The 17,089-nt window shown below is 45.1% G+C and overlaps 1 protein-coding gene across 1 annotated transcript in view; it reads right to left on the bottom strand.

Moving 5' to 3' along the window:
* Positions 1–17,089, bottom strand: part of NCAPH (non-SMC condensin I complex subunit H) — a 204,855-nt gene that overhangs the window by 125,368 nt on the left and 62,398 nt on the right. Inside the window, exons 5-7 of the mRNA XM_068111352.2 lie at positions 8,380–8,506; positions 8,103–8,236; positions 7,653–7,845 (exon numbers count right to left, since the gene is read on the bottom strand). Of these exons, the coding sequence (XP_067967453.2) occupies positions 7,653–7,845; positions 8,103–8,236; positions 8,380–8,506 (454 nt within the window). The remainder of the gene's footprint in view (positions 1–7,652; positions 7,846–8,102; positions 8,237–8,379; positions 8,507–17,089) is intronic.

A 17,089-nucleotide genomic window follows, 5' to 3' on the forward strand; every position in this document is an offset into this window, starting at 1 on the left:
ACCGAGGTTCACAAATAAACACACACCGAGGTTCACAAATAAACACACACCGAGGTTCACAAATAAACACACACCGAGGTTCACAAATAAACACACACCGAGGTTCACAAATAAACACACACCGAGGTTCACAAATAAACACACACCGAGGTTCACAAATAAACACACACCGAGGTTCACAAATAAACACACACCGAGGTTCACAAACAAACACACACCGAGGTTCACAAATAAACACACACCGAGGTTCACAAACAAACACACACCGAGGTTCACAAATAAACACACACCGAGGTTCACAAATAAACACACACCGAGGTTCACAAATAAACACACACCGAGGTTCACAAATAAACACACACCGAGGTTCACAAATAAACACACACCGAGGTTCACAAACAAACACACACCGAGGTTCACAAATAAACACACACCGAGGTTCACAAATAAACACACACCGAGGTTCACAAATAAACACACACCGAGGTTCACAAATAAACACACACCGAGGTTCACAAATAAACACACACCGAGGTTCACAAATAAACACACACCGAGGATCACAAATAAACACACACCGAGGTTCACAAATAAACACACACCGAGGTTCACAAATAAACACACACCGAGGTTCACAAATAAACACACACCGAGGTTCACAAATAAACACACACCGAGGTTCACAAATAAACACACACCGAGGATCACAAATAAACACACACCGAGGTTCACAAATAAACACACACCGAGGTTCACAAATAAACACACACCGAGGTTCACAAATAAACACACACCGAGGTTCACAAATAAACACACACCGAGGTTCACAAATAAACACACACCGAGGTTCACAAATAAACACACACCGAGGTTCACAAATAAACACACACCGAGGTTCACAAACAAACACACACCGAGGTTCACAAACAAACACACACCGAGGTTCACAAATAAACACACACCGAGGTTCACAAATAAACACACACCGAGGTTCACAAATAAACACACACCGAGGTTCACAAATAAACACACACCGAGGTTCACAAATAAACACACACCGAGGTTCACAAATAAACACACACCGAGGTTCACAAATAAACACACACCGAGGTTCACAAATAAACACACACCGAGGTTCACAAATAAACACACACCGAGGTTCACAAATAAACACACACCGAGGTTCACAAATAAACACACACCGAGGATCACAAATAAACACACACCGAGGTTCACAAATAAACACACACCGAGGTTCACAAATAAACACACACCGAGGTTCACAAATAAACACACACCGAGGTTCACAAATAAACACACACCGAGGTTCACAAAAATATTTTAAAAACCGTGAATACGTCAAATGCAAAAAGAAAAAGAAAAAACATTTAGCGCAAATGCGTCGAGGGTTTATACCTCTGTCTGCATTAGATGTCAATCTACTGTTACATTTGATCTTAATTTAAAGTCACATGAAGAGGAGGGATGGGGGAAAGACAGAGAGGAGATAAAAGAAAGAGAGATGGGGATGGGGGTGAGGGAGGGGGGGTTGGGAAGGGGAGAGAAAATGATGGGGGAGAGAAAGTGAGGAAGAGAGAAAGTGAGGAAGAGAGAAAGTGAGGAAGAGAGAAAGTGAGGAAGAGAGAAAGTGAGGAAGAGAGAAAGTGAGGGGGGAGAAAGTGAGAAGGTGAGAAAGTGAAGGAGAGAAAGTGAGAAGGAGAGAAAGTGAGAAGGAGAGAAAGTGAGAAGGAGAGAAAGTGAGAAGGAGAGAAAGTGAGAAGGAGAGAAAGTGAGAAGGAGAGAAAGTGAGAAGGAGAGAAAGTGAGAAGGAGAGAAAGTGAGGAGGAGAGAAAGTGAGGAAGAGAGAAAGTGAGGGGGGAGAAAGTGAGAAGGTGAGAAAGTGAGAAGGAGAGAAAGTGAGAAGGAGAGAAAGTGAGGAGGAGAGAAAGTGAGGAAGAGAGAAAGTGAGGGGGGAGAAAGTGAGAAGGTGAGAAAGTGAGAAGGAGAGAAAGTGAGAAGGAGAGAAAGTGAGAAGGAGAGAAAGTGAGAAGGAGAGAAAGTGAGAAGGAGAGAAAGTGAGAAGGAGAGAAAGTGAGAAGGTGAGAAAGTGAGAAGGAGAGAAAGTGAGAAGGAGAGAAAGTGAGAAGGAGAGAAAGTGAGAAGGAGAGAAAGTGAGAAGGAGAGAAAGTGAGAAGGAGAGAAAGTGAGAAGGAGAGAAAGTGAGAAGGAGAGAAAGTGAGGAGGAGAGAAAGTGAGGAAGAAAGTGAGAAGGAGAGAAAGTGAGAAGGAGAGAAAGTGAGGAGGAGAGAAAGTGAGGAAGAGAGAAAGTGAGGGGGGAGAAAGTGAGAAGGTGAGAAAGTGAGAAGGAGAGAAAGTGAGAAGGAGAGAAAGTGAGGAGGAGAGAAAGTGAGAAGGAGAGAAAGTGAGAAGGAGAGAAAGTGAGAAGGAGAGAAAGTGAGAAGGAGAGAAAGTGAGAAGGAGAGAAAGTGAGGAGGAGAGAAAGTGAGGAAGAGAGAAAGTGAGGGGGGAGAAAGTGAGAAGGTGAGAAAGTGAGAAGGAGAGAAAGTGAGAAGGAGAGAAAGTGAGAAGGAGAGAAAGTGAGAAGGAGAGAAAGTGAGAAGGTGAGAAAGTGAGAAGGAGAGAAAGTGAGAAGGAGAGAAAGTGAGAAGGAGAGAAAGTGAGAAGGAGAGAAAGTGAGAAGGAGAGAAAGTGAGAAGGAGAGAAAGTGAGAAGGAGAGAAAGTGAGAAGGAGAGAAAGTGAGGAGGAGAGAAAGTGAGGAAGAGAGAAAGTGAGGGGGGAGAAAGTGAGAAGGTGAGAAAGTGAGAAGGAGAGAAAGTGAGAAGGAGAGAAAGTGAGGAGGAGAGAAAGTGAGGAAGAGAGAAAGTGAGGGGGGAGAAAGTGAGAAGGTGAGAAAGTGAGAAGGAGAGAAAGTGAGAAGGAGAGAAAGTGAGAAGGAGAGAAAGTGAGAAGGAGAGAAAGTGAGAAGGAGAGAAAGTGAGAAGGAGAGAAAGTGAGAAGGAGAGAAAGTGAGAAGGAGAGAAAGTGAGGAGGAGAGAAAGTGAGGAAGAGAGAAAGTGAGGGGGGAGAAAGTGAGAAGGTGAGAAAGTGAGAAGGAGAGAAAGTGAGAAGGAGAGAAAGTGAGAAGGAGAGAAAGTGAGAAGGAGAGAAAGTGAGAAGGAGAGAAAGTGAGAAGGAGAGAAAGTGAGAAGGAGAGAAAGTGAGAAGGAGAGAAAGTGAGGAGGAGAGAAAGTGAGGAGGAGAGAAAGTGAGGAGGAGAGAAAGTGAGAAGGTGAGAAAGTGAGAAGGAGAGAAAGTGAGAAGGAGAGAAAGTGAAGGGGGAGAAAGTGAGAAGGTGAGAAAGTGAGGAGAGAAAGTGAGAAGGAGAGCAAGTGAGAAGGAGAGCAAGTGAGAAGGAGAGCAAGTGAGAAGGAGAGCAAGTGAGAAGGTGAGAAAGTGAGAAGGAGAGCAAGTGAGAAGGAGAGCAAGTGAGAAGGAGAGCAAGTGAGAAGGTGAGAAAGTGAGAAGGAGAGCAAGTGAGAAGGAGAGCAAGTGAGAAGGAGAGCAAGTGAGAAGGAGAGCAAGTGAGAAGGTGAGAAAGTGAGGAGAGAAAGTGAGAAGGAGAGTAAGTGAGAAGGAGAGAAAGTGAGAAGGAGAGCAAGTGAGAAGGAGAGCAAGTGAGAAGGTGAGAAAGTGAGAAGGAGAGCAAGTGAGAAGGAGAGCAAGTGAGAAGGTGAGAAAGTGAGGAGAGAAAGTGAGAAGGAGAGTAAGTGAGAAGGAGAGAAAGTGAGAAGGAGAGCAAGTGAGAAGGTGAGAAAGTGAGAAGGAGAGCAAGTGAGAAGGAGAGCAAGTGAGAAGGTGAGAAAGTGAGAAGGAGAGCAAGTGAGAAGGAGAGCAAGTGAGAAGGAGAGCAAGTGAGAAGGAGAGCAAGTGAGAAGGTGAGAAAGTGAGGAGAGAAAGTGAGAAGGAGAGTAAGTGAGAAGGAGAGAAAGTGAGAAGGAGAGCAAGTGAGAAGGAGAGCAAGTGAGAAGGAGAGCAAGTGAGAAGGAGAGCAAGTGAGAAGGAGAGCAAGTGAGAAGGTGAGAAAGTGAGAAGGTGAGAAAGTGAGAAGGAGAGAAAGGTGAGAAGGAGAGAAAGTGAGGAGAGAAAGTGAGAAGGAGAGTAAGTGAGAAGGAGAGAAAGTGAGAAGGAGAGAAAGTGAGAAGGAGAGAAAGTGAGAAGGAGAGAAAGTGAGAAGGAGAGAAAGTGAGAAGGAGAGAAAGCGAGGGGAGAAAGTGAGGGGAGAAAGTGAGGAGGAGAACGTGAGGAGAAAGTGAGGGGAGAGAGAAAGAGGAGAGAGAGAAAGTGAGGTGGGGAGAAAGTGAGGTGGGGAGAAAGTGAGGTGGGGAGAAAGTGAGGTGGGGAGAAAGTGAGAAGGAGAGAAAGTGAGAAGGAGAGACAGTGAGAAGGAGAGACAGTGAGGGGAGATAAAGTGAGGAGGGGAGAAAGTGAGGTGGGGAGAAAGTGAGGTGGGGAGAAAGTGAGGTGGGGAGAAAGTGAGAAGGAGAGAAAGTGAGAAGGAGAGAAAGTGAGAAGGAGAGAAAGTGAGAAGGAGAGAAAGCGAGGAGGAGAAAGTGAGGGGAGAAAGTGAGGAGAACGTGAGGAGAAAGTGAGGGGAGAGAGAAAGAGAAAGAGGGGGAAGGTAGAGAGAAAGAGGGGGAGAGAAAAAGAAGAGAGAGAAAGAGGAGAGAGGGACGCGGGGAGTGGGGTCATTGGAATCTCCGATGATGAGGCTGTGTCGATGGGTGTATCACTTTCACATCGCAGACAGGTCAGTGATGTCTGTCTTCTTGCACCCTCTGCTCGCTTCCTTATTTTGTCCCACCCACCCCTCTCCCCCCAGGTATTTGCAGGGAGCACCAGGTCCACCATAAATCCTGTTCTGGGGAAACTATCTGTAACCAGGATCACTGATCACCTCCACTCATTCGTTGGTCTTCTTGTATTCCTCGTCCAAAACCATGATCCCTTCTGCCACAGTTAACCCATTTACCCTCAAGCCCAACTCCTTCCAAATTTATAGTTTATCCTTCCTGAAAGTTTCCTTTTGTATCCATCTTTTCCACCTTGTGCATCCTCCCCTGCCCCTCATACCTCCCCACATTCCTTATTTGTCCAAGCCTCCCTCGATTTTGTCCTTGAACCCCACTATATATATTTTTGTAGAACAAGTCAAGGCTCGTATAAGAGCTAACACATGGAACATACAATAAAGGGAGAGGGAAATAGGTGGAAGCACAACAACAGTGGATAGCACGGACATCCGGAGATCTGTGGAAGGGAGAAGGCTGGGTGGGATACACGGGATAAACAAGGTGGACACTACAAGGGATTTCATGAAAGAAAACGGAATTTGAAGGAGTGGATTTGGGGTGTATTGGGCTGACAGGATGGCCTTGAGGTACGCACACTCGCCTCTAAGCTGTCTAGCTTGTGTTTGACTCGTGACCCAGCTATAAACTGTCAGTTCGGTGTTTCACAGGCAGAGTGATTCATCAATGTGTGCGCCATCCTTGGATGGACGTGAACCCGGAGTCCCATGTGACCGCATTTGTTGGTGGACGTGAAAGGTCCCATGGTTCCTTCGCAGAGAAGGTGAGTATCGCCGGCACCATGGCCAAATTCCAAATTCCTGCCCTAACTACGTGAATGTCAGGCTTGGCCAGCCGGTTCATGAAGACTTGGGCCAAGCTTCCCCAGGCCTAGCCCACAAGGTGGGACAATAGTGGCCGATAAAGAAGAAGAAAAGCAAGAAGGTTTGGGGTGTATTAACGGGGGTAGAAAAGATCAAGGTTTTGGATGGAGGAAGATAAGAGATGGTGGGGAACAGCTGTTTTGAAGACCTGGAGGGAAGAATGGGATTGAGGAGAGTGTGGGAGTTTGTTCCAGAGGCGGGAGAAGTGGAATGAAAAAGTGAGGTGAGCAGAAAGTCTTGATTTTGGCTGTTTCACCAGAAGAGGGTTGCTGGAAGATCTTGTAAATCCTTCAGGAAGATTTGGGGGACAGAGCACAGCGTGAGAAGGGGGAGCTAGGCCGGAGGAGTCGGTAGAAGACAGAAAGACCACCAACCTGCCTGCGGTGAGAGAGTGAAAGACCCTCAGAATCAGCTTCATCATGGAAGATACCAATGATTCTAAAAGACTTGGTTTCAATCACGTGAAGCTGAGCTGGGTGTGAGGCAGGTGCACCAGCCCAGAAGAGAGAGCAGCTTTGCATGTGGTGAGGAGCTCATGTGTGCCAAGGAAGGACTTTGCACGACGGAGAATACCAAGTAGGTGACTGGCTTTGGAGGCCAGCTTGGAAATGTGGTTTTCCCAGGAAAGATCATGGCAGATAGTGAGACCCAAAAGCTTGAGTGACAGAACTTCTTGGAGAGGATTGTTGAGAAAGTAGATGGGAGGGTTGTGAAGACGGTCCTTTCGGAGAGACAAAGTGAGAGTGTGAGATTTGTCAGGATTGAAAGACATGTTCCACTTGTTTGACCAGTTTGTGATATTGTCCAGGTCTGCAGAGAGTGAAGAGGCTGCAGTCTGCCAATCTGAGGGATGGAGAGATATGGAGCGGCAGAGAGTGGAGTCATCAGCAAAGAGATAGAAATAAAAGGATTTTCCAGAGAGTCGGAGAGATCATTGCTGAAGACCAGAAAAAGCACAGGGCCGAGAACACTACCTTGAGGAACTCGAGCCTGAACAGGAAGGGGAGATGAGAGAAATCCATTCAGGGCCACACGTTAACTATGACAGGAGAGCAAGCCGGCAAGCTATGTGTGGAGGTTTCCATGGATACCATAGGAGGAGAGTTTGGTGAGCAGAGCGGGGCGCCAGACCGTATCAAAGGCATGAGATATGTCGAGGGGAGACAGCTATGATTTCCTGTTTGGCGTTGAGGACCTCCTTCCATTGATGAGACGGCAGAAGCAGCATGTCCACAGTAGAATGACCAGGTCTGAAACCAAATTGATGATCAGAGATCAAGCCATTGGAGAAGAGGAAGGATTTGATATCAGAAGCGATGATTGATTCCATGACCTTGCTGAAGATTCAGAGCAGGCTGGTCTGTAGTTGCTAGGATCTGTTTTTGCACCTTTTTGTGTAAAGCGGTGATGTTGGCTGATTTCCAAACTGATGGCAGATGACCTTGAGCAAAAGAGAGGGTGAAGAGAACAGAGAGAGGGTGAGAAAGAGCAGCATAGCAGGATTTTAGGACCCGTGGGCTGATGCCGTCTGGTCCAGCTACAGAATCAGAGTCGAGGATTGACAGAAACTTTTCCACCTTGTCAGGAGAGAAGGACACAGAGCCCAGGAGCAGCTTGGGTACGACTGGGTACGGTGGGTACAAGGAGAGATGGGTTTGGGATACAATATTTTGAAGCAAACACGGAGTTGAGGCATTCAGCTTTTTCATATGCGATGTCAGCTGTGTAGCCTTTTGTGGTAAGGGAGGGAGATGGAGGGGGAACAAACACCAGAAATTAGGAATTAAAAAGCCATTGGTGTTTCCCCTCTCTTTCTACTGTTCTTTGTTTTCTGTGGCATTCTGAACCGTTCAGTGTTCTTGCTCTTCCATATGAGCCTCGACTGTGTACAAAAAAACAAGTTGTATTTGTAAAACATACCCGCAATATCTGACAGGTCATTGGTGGAAGAGCACGACGGTGTGACAGTGGTGGTTTCCACAGGAAGAGGGATAAACTCTGAGGCAAACAACAGCTGCCAGCTGCTGCTGGAGCATTCCAAGGTGTTCATGAACAGGCCGGCTGCACCCTGCTCATCATACGAGCTCGCTGCCTTGTCCAAAAGTAGATGCGGCTGAGCACACACGTCAATGTTAGGTTGTTATGTGGGGGTTTGGAAAGTAGTGTTTGCATCTATTGACATTCGACCAGCTCAGTTATAAGAGCTGCAGGTAGACAAGCCTAGTATTACCATTCCAAAATTATCTGCAAATTTAAGAGTCAGATTTATTTTTAATATGAGAAAAACCAATGAGGTTTAATGAAATGGATCGTTCCTTCACCACCCCCAACCCCACCCCGAGTGGCCCCACTTCCCACAATGCACAGTACCTCCACCACATCCAGCTTCGTGAGTGTAATGTTGCTCAAATTCTCCTCGATGTTGCTGGACATGTGCTTCTTCTTCTTCTTTTGTTGTTGTTTCTGCTTCTCTGCCGTAGAACTTGCCAAGGAAGAGTCATCAGCTATTAAAACAAATTGGACCACATTAGAACAGGCGCAAAAGCCTCTTTTTACCAACGTTCTTACAATAAACACATTTCAAACCCAATTCATACAATTCCAAACCAAGACATTTGACTGCAAAAAGAAAATCACATTTTCTTACCATCGCTGCACTGTGTTGGCACCGCCTCACGGCCAAGGCCCCCAAGCATTTTGTAAGCTTCTGAGTGGACAGCGTCCACCCTTACCGCGTAGATCTTGGCACTCGCATCCAAGGTTCCTGCCGCCATCTGAACGTTTGCAATGTTCGATCATACAGTCTCTTGCTCTCAGATCACCACACATTACCCAAGGAAGAGGAAGTGCAAAGTGCAGAGCATGGGCAGGGAAAATGTCTGCGATGGCAACAAGGATGCTGCAGCCATTTCCATTTTCCATTTCCAATTTATTTCTTATTGGCCATGCCTGCTAAAATTGCTGATGGTTTCCACTTCTTGTTCGTATTAACAAGACGATTTCTTATGCTAGTAGAACCATTGATATTAAAGGCACGACGGACGTCATGCAACACAACATATTCCAAGTCCTTAATTTGGTAACAAGCCTAAGAAGAAAACATTCTTGCAAAAAAAAAAGCAGGATTTTAGTTTTAACAAGTCAGGAGACGACGATGGTTCACGAGCGAGCGGTATTCAATGACAAAGGTCAAAACCGACATTGAAAATATATAAATAGGAATGTATTATCTGTTATGAGACTAGTTAGCTACACAATACCGAAAATTCGGTTCGATTCCGACAACTTTGAAAATTTGACCTTTGACCTTTGTCTGTCCTGCAAATATTCCTACAGGTCGCACAAGATCTGCCTGCAACCCTCTTATGGTCAAACTGCCAAAATCAAGACTCTCTGCTCACCTTCACTCCTTCATTCCTCTTTTCTCCCGCCTCTGGAACAAACTCCCTCACTCTCTTCAATCCCACTCCACCCTCCAGGTCTTTAAAACAGCTGTTCACCACCATCTCTTATCCTCCCCCATCCAAAACCTTGATCTTTTCTACCCCCGCTAATTTCGGTCCCCTTGTGTTTTATACCTCTCCCCCCCAACCCCCTTCCCACGCCTCCTCCCCCCAAGCCCTCTCCCTTCCACACATCTCCCTGCTCTCAAATGTTGTGTTTGTGTGCTTCCCCTTCTCTCCACATCTTGTTTTCTGCTCCCTCTTTTTATATATTTTGTTTGTCTGGTTGATTTGTTTGTGAAGTAAATGTTAGCTCTTTCATGAGCCTCGATTCAGTATGCAAAAAAGAAGAAGAAAAAAAAAAAGAAGAAGCAGTAGGCCATTCTCCAGAATCCCAGTCACATGAAATTAGAACAAACGGTGAATGTCGATGCAACTTATCGTTCCACTGGTAAAACATCCTTTGGACAGTCAGACTCGGCCAGAAGATGCTGGATGATCACAAGATCTGTGAGGAGTGAAATAGTGGACCACATGTTTGTGAATTCTGGGATGAAGACAAATGAAGACATCTCCAAGTCCTCAAGACATACCGAATCAAGAAGGATAATGAGGACCTACAGAAGGTGAATGAAGGAATACAAAACACTATGAATCCATTTAGCCAAGAGCCTGATGAGAATCTTTACTGTCTCACAACAGGGGTGAAAGTAGCTGATGAAGTCAAGGAGGACCTCTTGAGATGCATTGAGAAAGGGAAAGCATGGCATGACGCTGGCTGCTTCCAAGATGCATCACGCTTTGAGAAACCAATCTCCAAAAGAAAAGAGGAATTTTGCATCAGCAGCTCAAGAGCACAGTCGCCACAAAGACGCTGAAGATTATCGAGTTGCAAGGTACCAGGGAACCGTTTGGAAGACTCCTCTATCTTAGTGCTATTGAGAAAATTGATTTGGAGAAGGTTTTCAAATATCCACTGATGCCCGTGCCTCTCTCTAGCTCATCAAGATGGAAGTTTGAACAAGACGGACAAGGCAAAGATGTAACATAAGCTTGAGGGAATGGTGGGAAACGATGCTCCAGAACAAATCGACGTCACGATATAGTGGATGCCATCCATGTTCCTTCTACACACAATCCAGAATCCACCCCAGTCATATGGTAAGATTGCTGAAGATATACTGTGAAAGCTGTGTGATATGTCGAGTCGTGTTCACTTTGTGTGTGACGTGTACACAGAACCATCTATAAAAGAGGCAGAAAGGAACAGATGTGGCGCTGCAGATGTACCCTTCACAATCACAGGACGCGAGCAGAAACGGCCACGGGATTGGCAGCAGGCACTGAAATCTGTTTCCTTCAAAATGCAACTATTTCAATTCCTTGCACTAGAATGGAGCATCAAGTAAATGTTTGTAAATACCTCTGTAATCTATACCTTTGTTCCTTATGACACTCACTAGACACGAGCCAAAATCGCCCATTAAACTACACTGATTAAAAATAAAACTAACCGGAAACTCAGATAGAACAATACCACTGACGCCTCAGCCGCTACATCACCACAATGACAGGCAGGCCGAGAGCCACGCTCAGAAGAGCGGTGATTGGGCGGGAGGAGTTGATTGGCACAAGCCCGGGTAAGATGGGACTTGCTGATAGGAGCGGAGATGGACTACAAAGAGGTGGCACACGCTGATTGGTGACGCACGGATTTGGTGACGCACGGTGCACGGACGCACGGATTGGTGACGCACGGTGGCACGGATGGCGTCAGAGTGGCGTGTACAAGATTGTTGGAGTGGTGGACATCTTCCTTCTCGTTCTGGATGTCATAGAAAACGGCTGTGCATCTCCCCTCCTCAGTTCGGGTATGGCAGTGAACGGTTGTGTACCGGCATCTTCTCCTCGTTCCCCCCATGTTTCTGGCGTCTGGGCATTGAGAGCGAACGTTCCCTTTTGCGCCTTCTCGTCCCCAAAAGCGATAATGTGGACGGTTGTGCTTTGCTCTCTGCACGGGGAAGCTTCATCGTGAACGGCCGCATTCCGAGATCTTGCTGGTGGTTGTGAAGAGGCAGAGCTGCAGCTTTACAGGTGCGGCTGGAAGAGCAAGCTGTACGCCTGCCGTTCGCGTCGCGTGGCAGGCCCGCGTCACGCAAACGAGCGCGGCCTAGTGAACGAGGGCAACTGAGGCCTTCTCCCTGTCAAGGCAGTAGCCACATGCGGATTGCGCACTCGGGGCCTGGACGATTCTTGACGAGATACACCAGCGATTGGAGCTAAGTGCCACGATAAATCACACGTTATTATTTTCTAGTTATTTTATCCCATTGTCTGTATACAAGTCTGTTTGTGGGGGACGTCCCAATTTAGGAATTTAGTTTTAGTCTTTTCGTGCCTTATTTTGTGACTGGCATTTCTTTAATAAGCCTGTTTATTTTTGTACAGTTTCATTCTGTTTCGTTTGAGTTATTTATTGCACGTTCGAGGACTGCCGGTGGGACCCGCAAAGGTAAGCTCTCCGCTTTCTTTTTTCCCCCGTTTGCTCCCCACGCGTATTAACTCCGCCATTGAACTGAACGCCTCGGAGTGATAAAGCTCGTTTGGTCAACTGTGCTTCCCTACGGTGTTCAACACAAAGGGTAGTCACACGACAATAATATACATGTATAGAATCTTTGCAATTAAAATATTGCAACATAAAGCTAATCATTGATTAGATTGCAATGCTATTTCCTCGCGATTCACTTTGTTTTAATTATTTTTTCAAATGCAGCTGCTACTCCCAATGAAACCCAGAAGCAAGAAGCTAAGCAGAGTGAGGAAGTAGCACCCAAGTTTCTACTTCTCCGACAGAAATGACTTGACTGACATGCTGTACCATCTAGGATTCTCGGGCTTCTCACCTTTTGCCAGTCCAATGCATCATTTGCAGCAAAGAAAAGTACATCACCGAACACTTCAGCAAAAGAGAAAGAAAAAAAAAAAAACTTATCCAGTGTGAAACTAACAGCGGTTAAGCTGGTGAACGCTGCAGAATTGCACAAAGATGAGAGCATTTTATTGAATATATGTGGTAAAGATCTTGTACCGTTAGAGGTTAGGTACCATTTCACTTGTTACCAGAGTTACACAAGATTTCTGAATAGGAAAGAGAATGAAGAGGGTCTTGAAAAAACCCTCGATGAGGCAGGATACAAATACAGTACTTCTGTGTATCAGTTGAAGAAAAAGAATAAACATGGGGGCAATACCCCTGGCGCTCACCTGGTAGAATAAACAGTATACTGCACTGACTAAGGGTATTTTAATCCAATTTCAATGATTGCTAGAAGACAGGGCAGTATGTAGATTGTAGAATCATACTAACATAATCATAAGACTTTAAATAAATAAACAAACAAAAAATGCCTATTTTGGGGGGCACGATTTTCATATGAGGAATTACAATGAATATGCATGCCAAGTACAATATCTATCCTTTCCCATTTATTATTGAACCAAATTATATGTACAGTACTTAATGTACACTAACTTGTCGATAGAGGAATTGGAGGAGTTGCATGTTTGTGTTATGATTCAGACAATGATATCCTCATACAAACCTGTTTACATCAAGACTTGTTATAAGCAATATCATATGCATGCCATAGAGAATATGTGATTCTTGGGTAAAATGCCAGGGGCATAGAAAAGACCCCTTTTATATTTATACCTTTATTAAAATACCCTTACCATGTGGCAAAGTATAGAAAAGAAGGGACATTCCATGGCTTGTAGAAAATGCCAAACAAAACAAAATAAGGTGCATTCAAAAAAATCTCGTGTGCATGCTGGACTACCCTTGTGTTCTGTGGAGGAATGATGTAATGCTCGAGAAAAGTTCATATAAAGGGGCGCCAATTTGATTAATACAGCTCTTTTAGCTCGAACACGAGCCTCGATCTTGTATACAAGAGAAAAAAAACAAAACAAAAAAAAAGCTGCATGAAGAAGTAAATGTATTTTATTTGCAAGATGTAGAGCACCCCTTTATATGAACCGATATGTAGGGATGTTCTGAAAAACAAGATATTGAGAACCAACTATGTGACATCTCTGTGGAAGCATGCGTCACTGCCAAACCCATGCGTAGTGCTACCTGAAACACAGTTGGATTCTCATGGATGGTCGCTACCAGATCAAGTGGTTTGATGGTGACCAGATACCCTAGAGCAGCGGTCGGGAACCTATGGCTCGCGAGCCATATATGGCTCTTCCGGTGACGGCATATGGCTCCCAGACAATTTTGAGTTGAAAAAATAAAAATAAAAATAAAAATCAGTTTGGAACTGATTTTAAAATACTTGTGATATTTCTTAATAATACTGTGTCATTTTAAAGTAAACAGAAATTAGTTTTGAAGATAAGTTTCACGGGTCACGGGTCACCCGTGGGTCGGGTCAGGAACCAATGGCTCGCGAGCATGTCCGCGTCATTGTAAAGGTGAAGAAATCAATTTTATCAGATAGCCAACTAGTTTATCCGCTTCAACCCTTGTAACGGAAAAGATGGCGAAAAGAAAAAAAGACGATGATTACCGTGCATTCCAGGCTGCGTGGACAGAGGAATTTGCATTTAGTGAGAGAGCAGGATCTGCGGTATGTCTAATATGCAATGATAAAATTGCATCGATGAAACGGTCAAATATAAAGCGGCACTTCGATACGCACCATGCTTCATTTGCATCGAAATATCCAGCGGGGGACAGCAGGAAAAGGGCATGCGAGGAGCTACAGCGGAGAGTGCAGGCGAGTCAGCAGCAACTACGTGTGTGGACCAAGCAAGGTGACGGGAATTCCGCTAGCTTTGCGGGTGCTTTGGCAATAGTAAGGAATGGAAAGCCATTCACAGATGGCGAGTATGCCAAAACATTCATGCTTGATGTGGCCAATGAACTGTTTGATGACTTCCAAAATAAAGACAAGATAATCAAACGAATAAAAGACATGCCCCTGTCAGCAAGAACTGTGCACGATCGTAGCATCATGATGGCAAATCAAGTCGAGGAAACACAAATTAAGGACATAAACGCCGGGACATACTTTTCTCTCGCGTTAGATGAGTCAACAGACGTTAGCCATCTATCTCAGTGCAGTATAATTGCCAGGTATGCTGCAGGTGACACACTGCGTGAGGAAAGCTTGGCTGTTTTGCCAATGAAAGGGACAACAAGAGGAGAGGATTTATTCACGTCTTTCATGGAGTTTGCTAAAGAAAAAAAACTACCGATGGATAAACTTATTTCTGTCTGTACTGATGGTGCACCCTGTATGTTGGGGAAGAACAAAGGATTTGTAGCGCTTCTCCGTGAACATGAAAAGAGAGCCATCCTAAGTTTTCATTGCATCCTGCACCAGGAGGCGCTTTGCGCTCAGACGTGTGGCCAGGAGCTTGGTGAGGTGATGTCGCTGGTCATTCGAGTGGTCAACTTTATTGTTGCCCGAGCTTTAAATGATCGCCAGTTTAAAGCTCTGTTAGAAGAAGTTGGGAATCATTATCCCGGTCTGCTTTTACACAGCAACGTGCGTTGGTTGTCAAGGGTGAAGGTGCTCAGCCGTTTTGCAGCTTGCCTGAGTGAAATCCGGACTTTTCTTGAAATGAAAGGCGTCAAGCATCCTGAGCTAGACAACACTGACTGGCTCCTGCAGTTTCACTATCTCGTGGACATAACTGGCCATCTGAACCAGCTCAATGTGAAAATGCAAGGTATTGGAAATACAATCTCATCCCTTCAACAAGCAGTGTTTGCATTTGAAAGCAAGCTGGAAGTCTTTCTCAGGGACATTGAAACAGGTCGTCTTCTGCACTTTGAAAGACTGCAACAATTTAGAGATGCATGCTTAGCAAGTGACTCCACTCAACATCTGGATCTCCAGCAGCTAGCTGGCTTTACGTCCAATCTCCTGCAGTCATTCAAAGCACGTTTTGGAGAATTTCGTGCGCGCACTGGTCTTTTCAAGTTCATCACTCATCCACATGAGTGTGCAGCGGACAAAATCGACCTGACATGCATCCCCGGGGTCTCGAGCTGGAAGTTGCTGACCTGAAGGCATCAGACATGTGGATGAGTAAGTTCAAGTCACTTAATGGAGAGTTGGAAAGTCTTGCGCGACAGCGAGCAGAGCTGGCGAGGGAACACAAGTGGACAGAATGAAAAATCTTCAACCTGAAGACCAGCTGATTCTTAAAACTTGGAACGAGCTTCCTGTGACATACCACACAATGCAGCGTGTGAGTATTGCCGTATTGACCATGTTTGGCTCTACATATGCATGTGAGCAGTCATTCTCGCATATGAGGAACATTAAGACCAACCTACGCTCACGTTTAACTGATGGAAGCCTCAACGCCTGCATGAAGCTCAACCTCACCACGTATGAACCAGACTACAAGGCCATCAGCAAAACCATGCAGCACCAGAAGTCGCATTAAAAGTAAGACATATTTAATTTATTATACGTTAAAAATACTATATGGCTCTCAATGAAATATATTTAGAAATATTTGGCTTTTATGGCTCTCCCAGTCAAAAAGGTTCCTGACCCCTGCCCTAGAGTATATACCAGGTTAAAAAACCACCTTTAGAGGCCATTTTTCCCCGCAAAGCGGGGGTTGGCCTTTTTCGGGAACCATGGTTGTTGTTGTTTTTTGGTCCCCTTTTTGAAGCAATGTTTTACGGCCGGATGCCCTTCCTGACGCCAACCCTTTTTGCCGCCTTTAACGACAAACAGGGAATTACCAGTGAACTGGTACTCATTAGCCGACCTCAGAAGGATGACAGGCTGAGTCAACCCCCCTGGCGTGTAATTCAGCGATCGACCGGGATTCGAACCCAGGATCCTAGGATCCTAAGCCGGCACCCTAGCCGCTAGCCCAACACCAGGGTTAGAGTATATACCAGGTTCTGGGAAAGAATACCGAGTCGGCATACATGGAAGGGGATGAGGATAAAGAAATGGCACATGGACAGTACAGTGGAGCTTTAAAAAATTTTAAAAACTAAATTTTTATTTTTGAAAGTCTTACCCCCTTAATCTGTTCCATATAATATAGAAACACTGTATAAATAGTTTGAGCACTAAACTATTATGTTATGGGGTAGCTCAAGGGCCTCAAAGATTATGAAAATTATAAAAATTCAACGAATTACGAGTATATCAGGCTATATCTTAATTTATTTTAAACAACACACTTGAACACAGTATTTATTTTTGAACACGTTAATAGTGAATTCTTTGTTCAGTTTCTGACAGAGTTCATAGTATCAGTCTGACAATGTCCAGCAAACCCCAAATTTATTATTTTCATGGCATCCCGGACAGTGTATGTTTTCTGCTATCAGGGTACATTCTGCGATGGTCCTCGACAACTTGCAGCAGGAATTGCAGCTGAGTTTCATCGTGGGTTAGCAACCCACTGTACTCCTGAATGAGTGCCACTCCACGTTCAGTGTAGTCATTGACAACTTTTAAAGAGTTGACTGTTTCTGCAGCCTGCTTGTAGTCGTCTCTGTCATCCCACAAGTCCGGATCAACCGCGAGAAATCCATCTGGAAGTTCCATCATTCACAGAAGTTTCATTGACCTTTCTGTGATGAAATCTTCCAAGTTCTTGTCCTTGAATGAATCAAGAGCAACAGTGATTCGCTTGGAATGATCCTGATCTTGGTCTTCTTCATTCTTCATGGCACTCACCATCAGTCTCTTGGTTGCCGAACTGACCCGACTGTCGAAGAAAGCCAAGCTAACAAGTTCCTGTGACAAGTACCACACGTGATTGGAAAACTTGCGTGATGTTGACTTTGAGATGGCTGGATGGATTGCTGAGTATTCAAGCAGTGACTTCAGCAGCAGCAGGTCACTGTAAGGAGCA

Source organism: Myxine glutinosa, chromosome 3, assembly GCF_964187855.1.
Source record: "Myxine glutinosa chromosome 3, kmMyxGlut1.1, whole genome shotgun sequence".
Taxonomy (NCBI): domain Eukaryota; kingdom Metazoa; phylum Chordata; class Myxini; order Myxiniformes; family Myxinidae; genus Myxine; species Myxine glutinosa.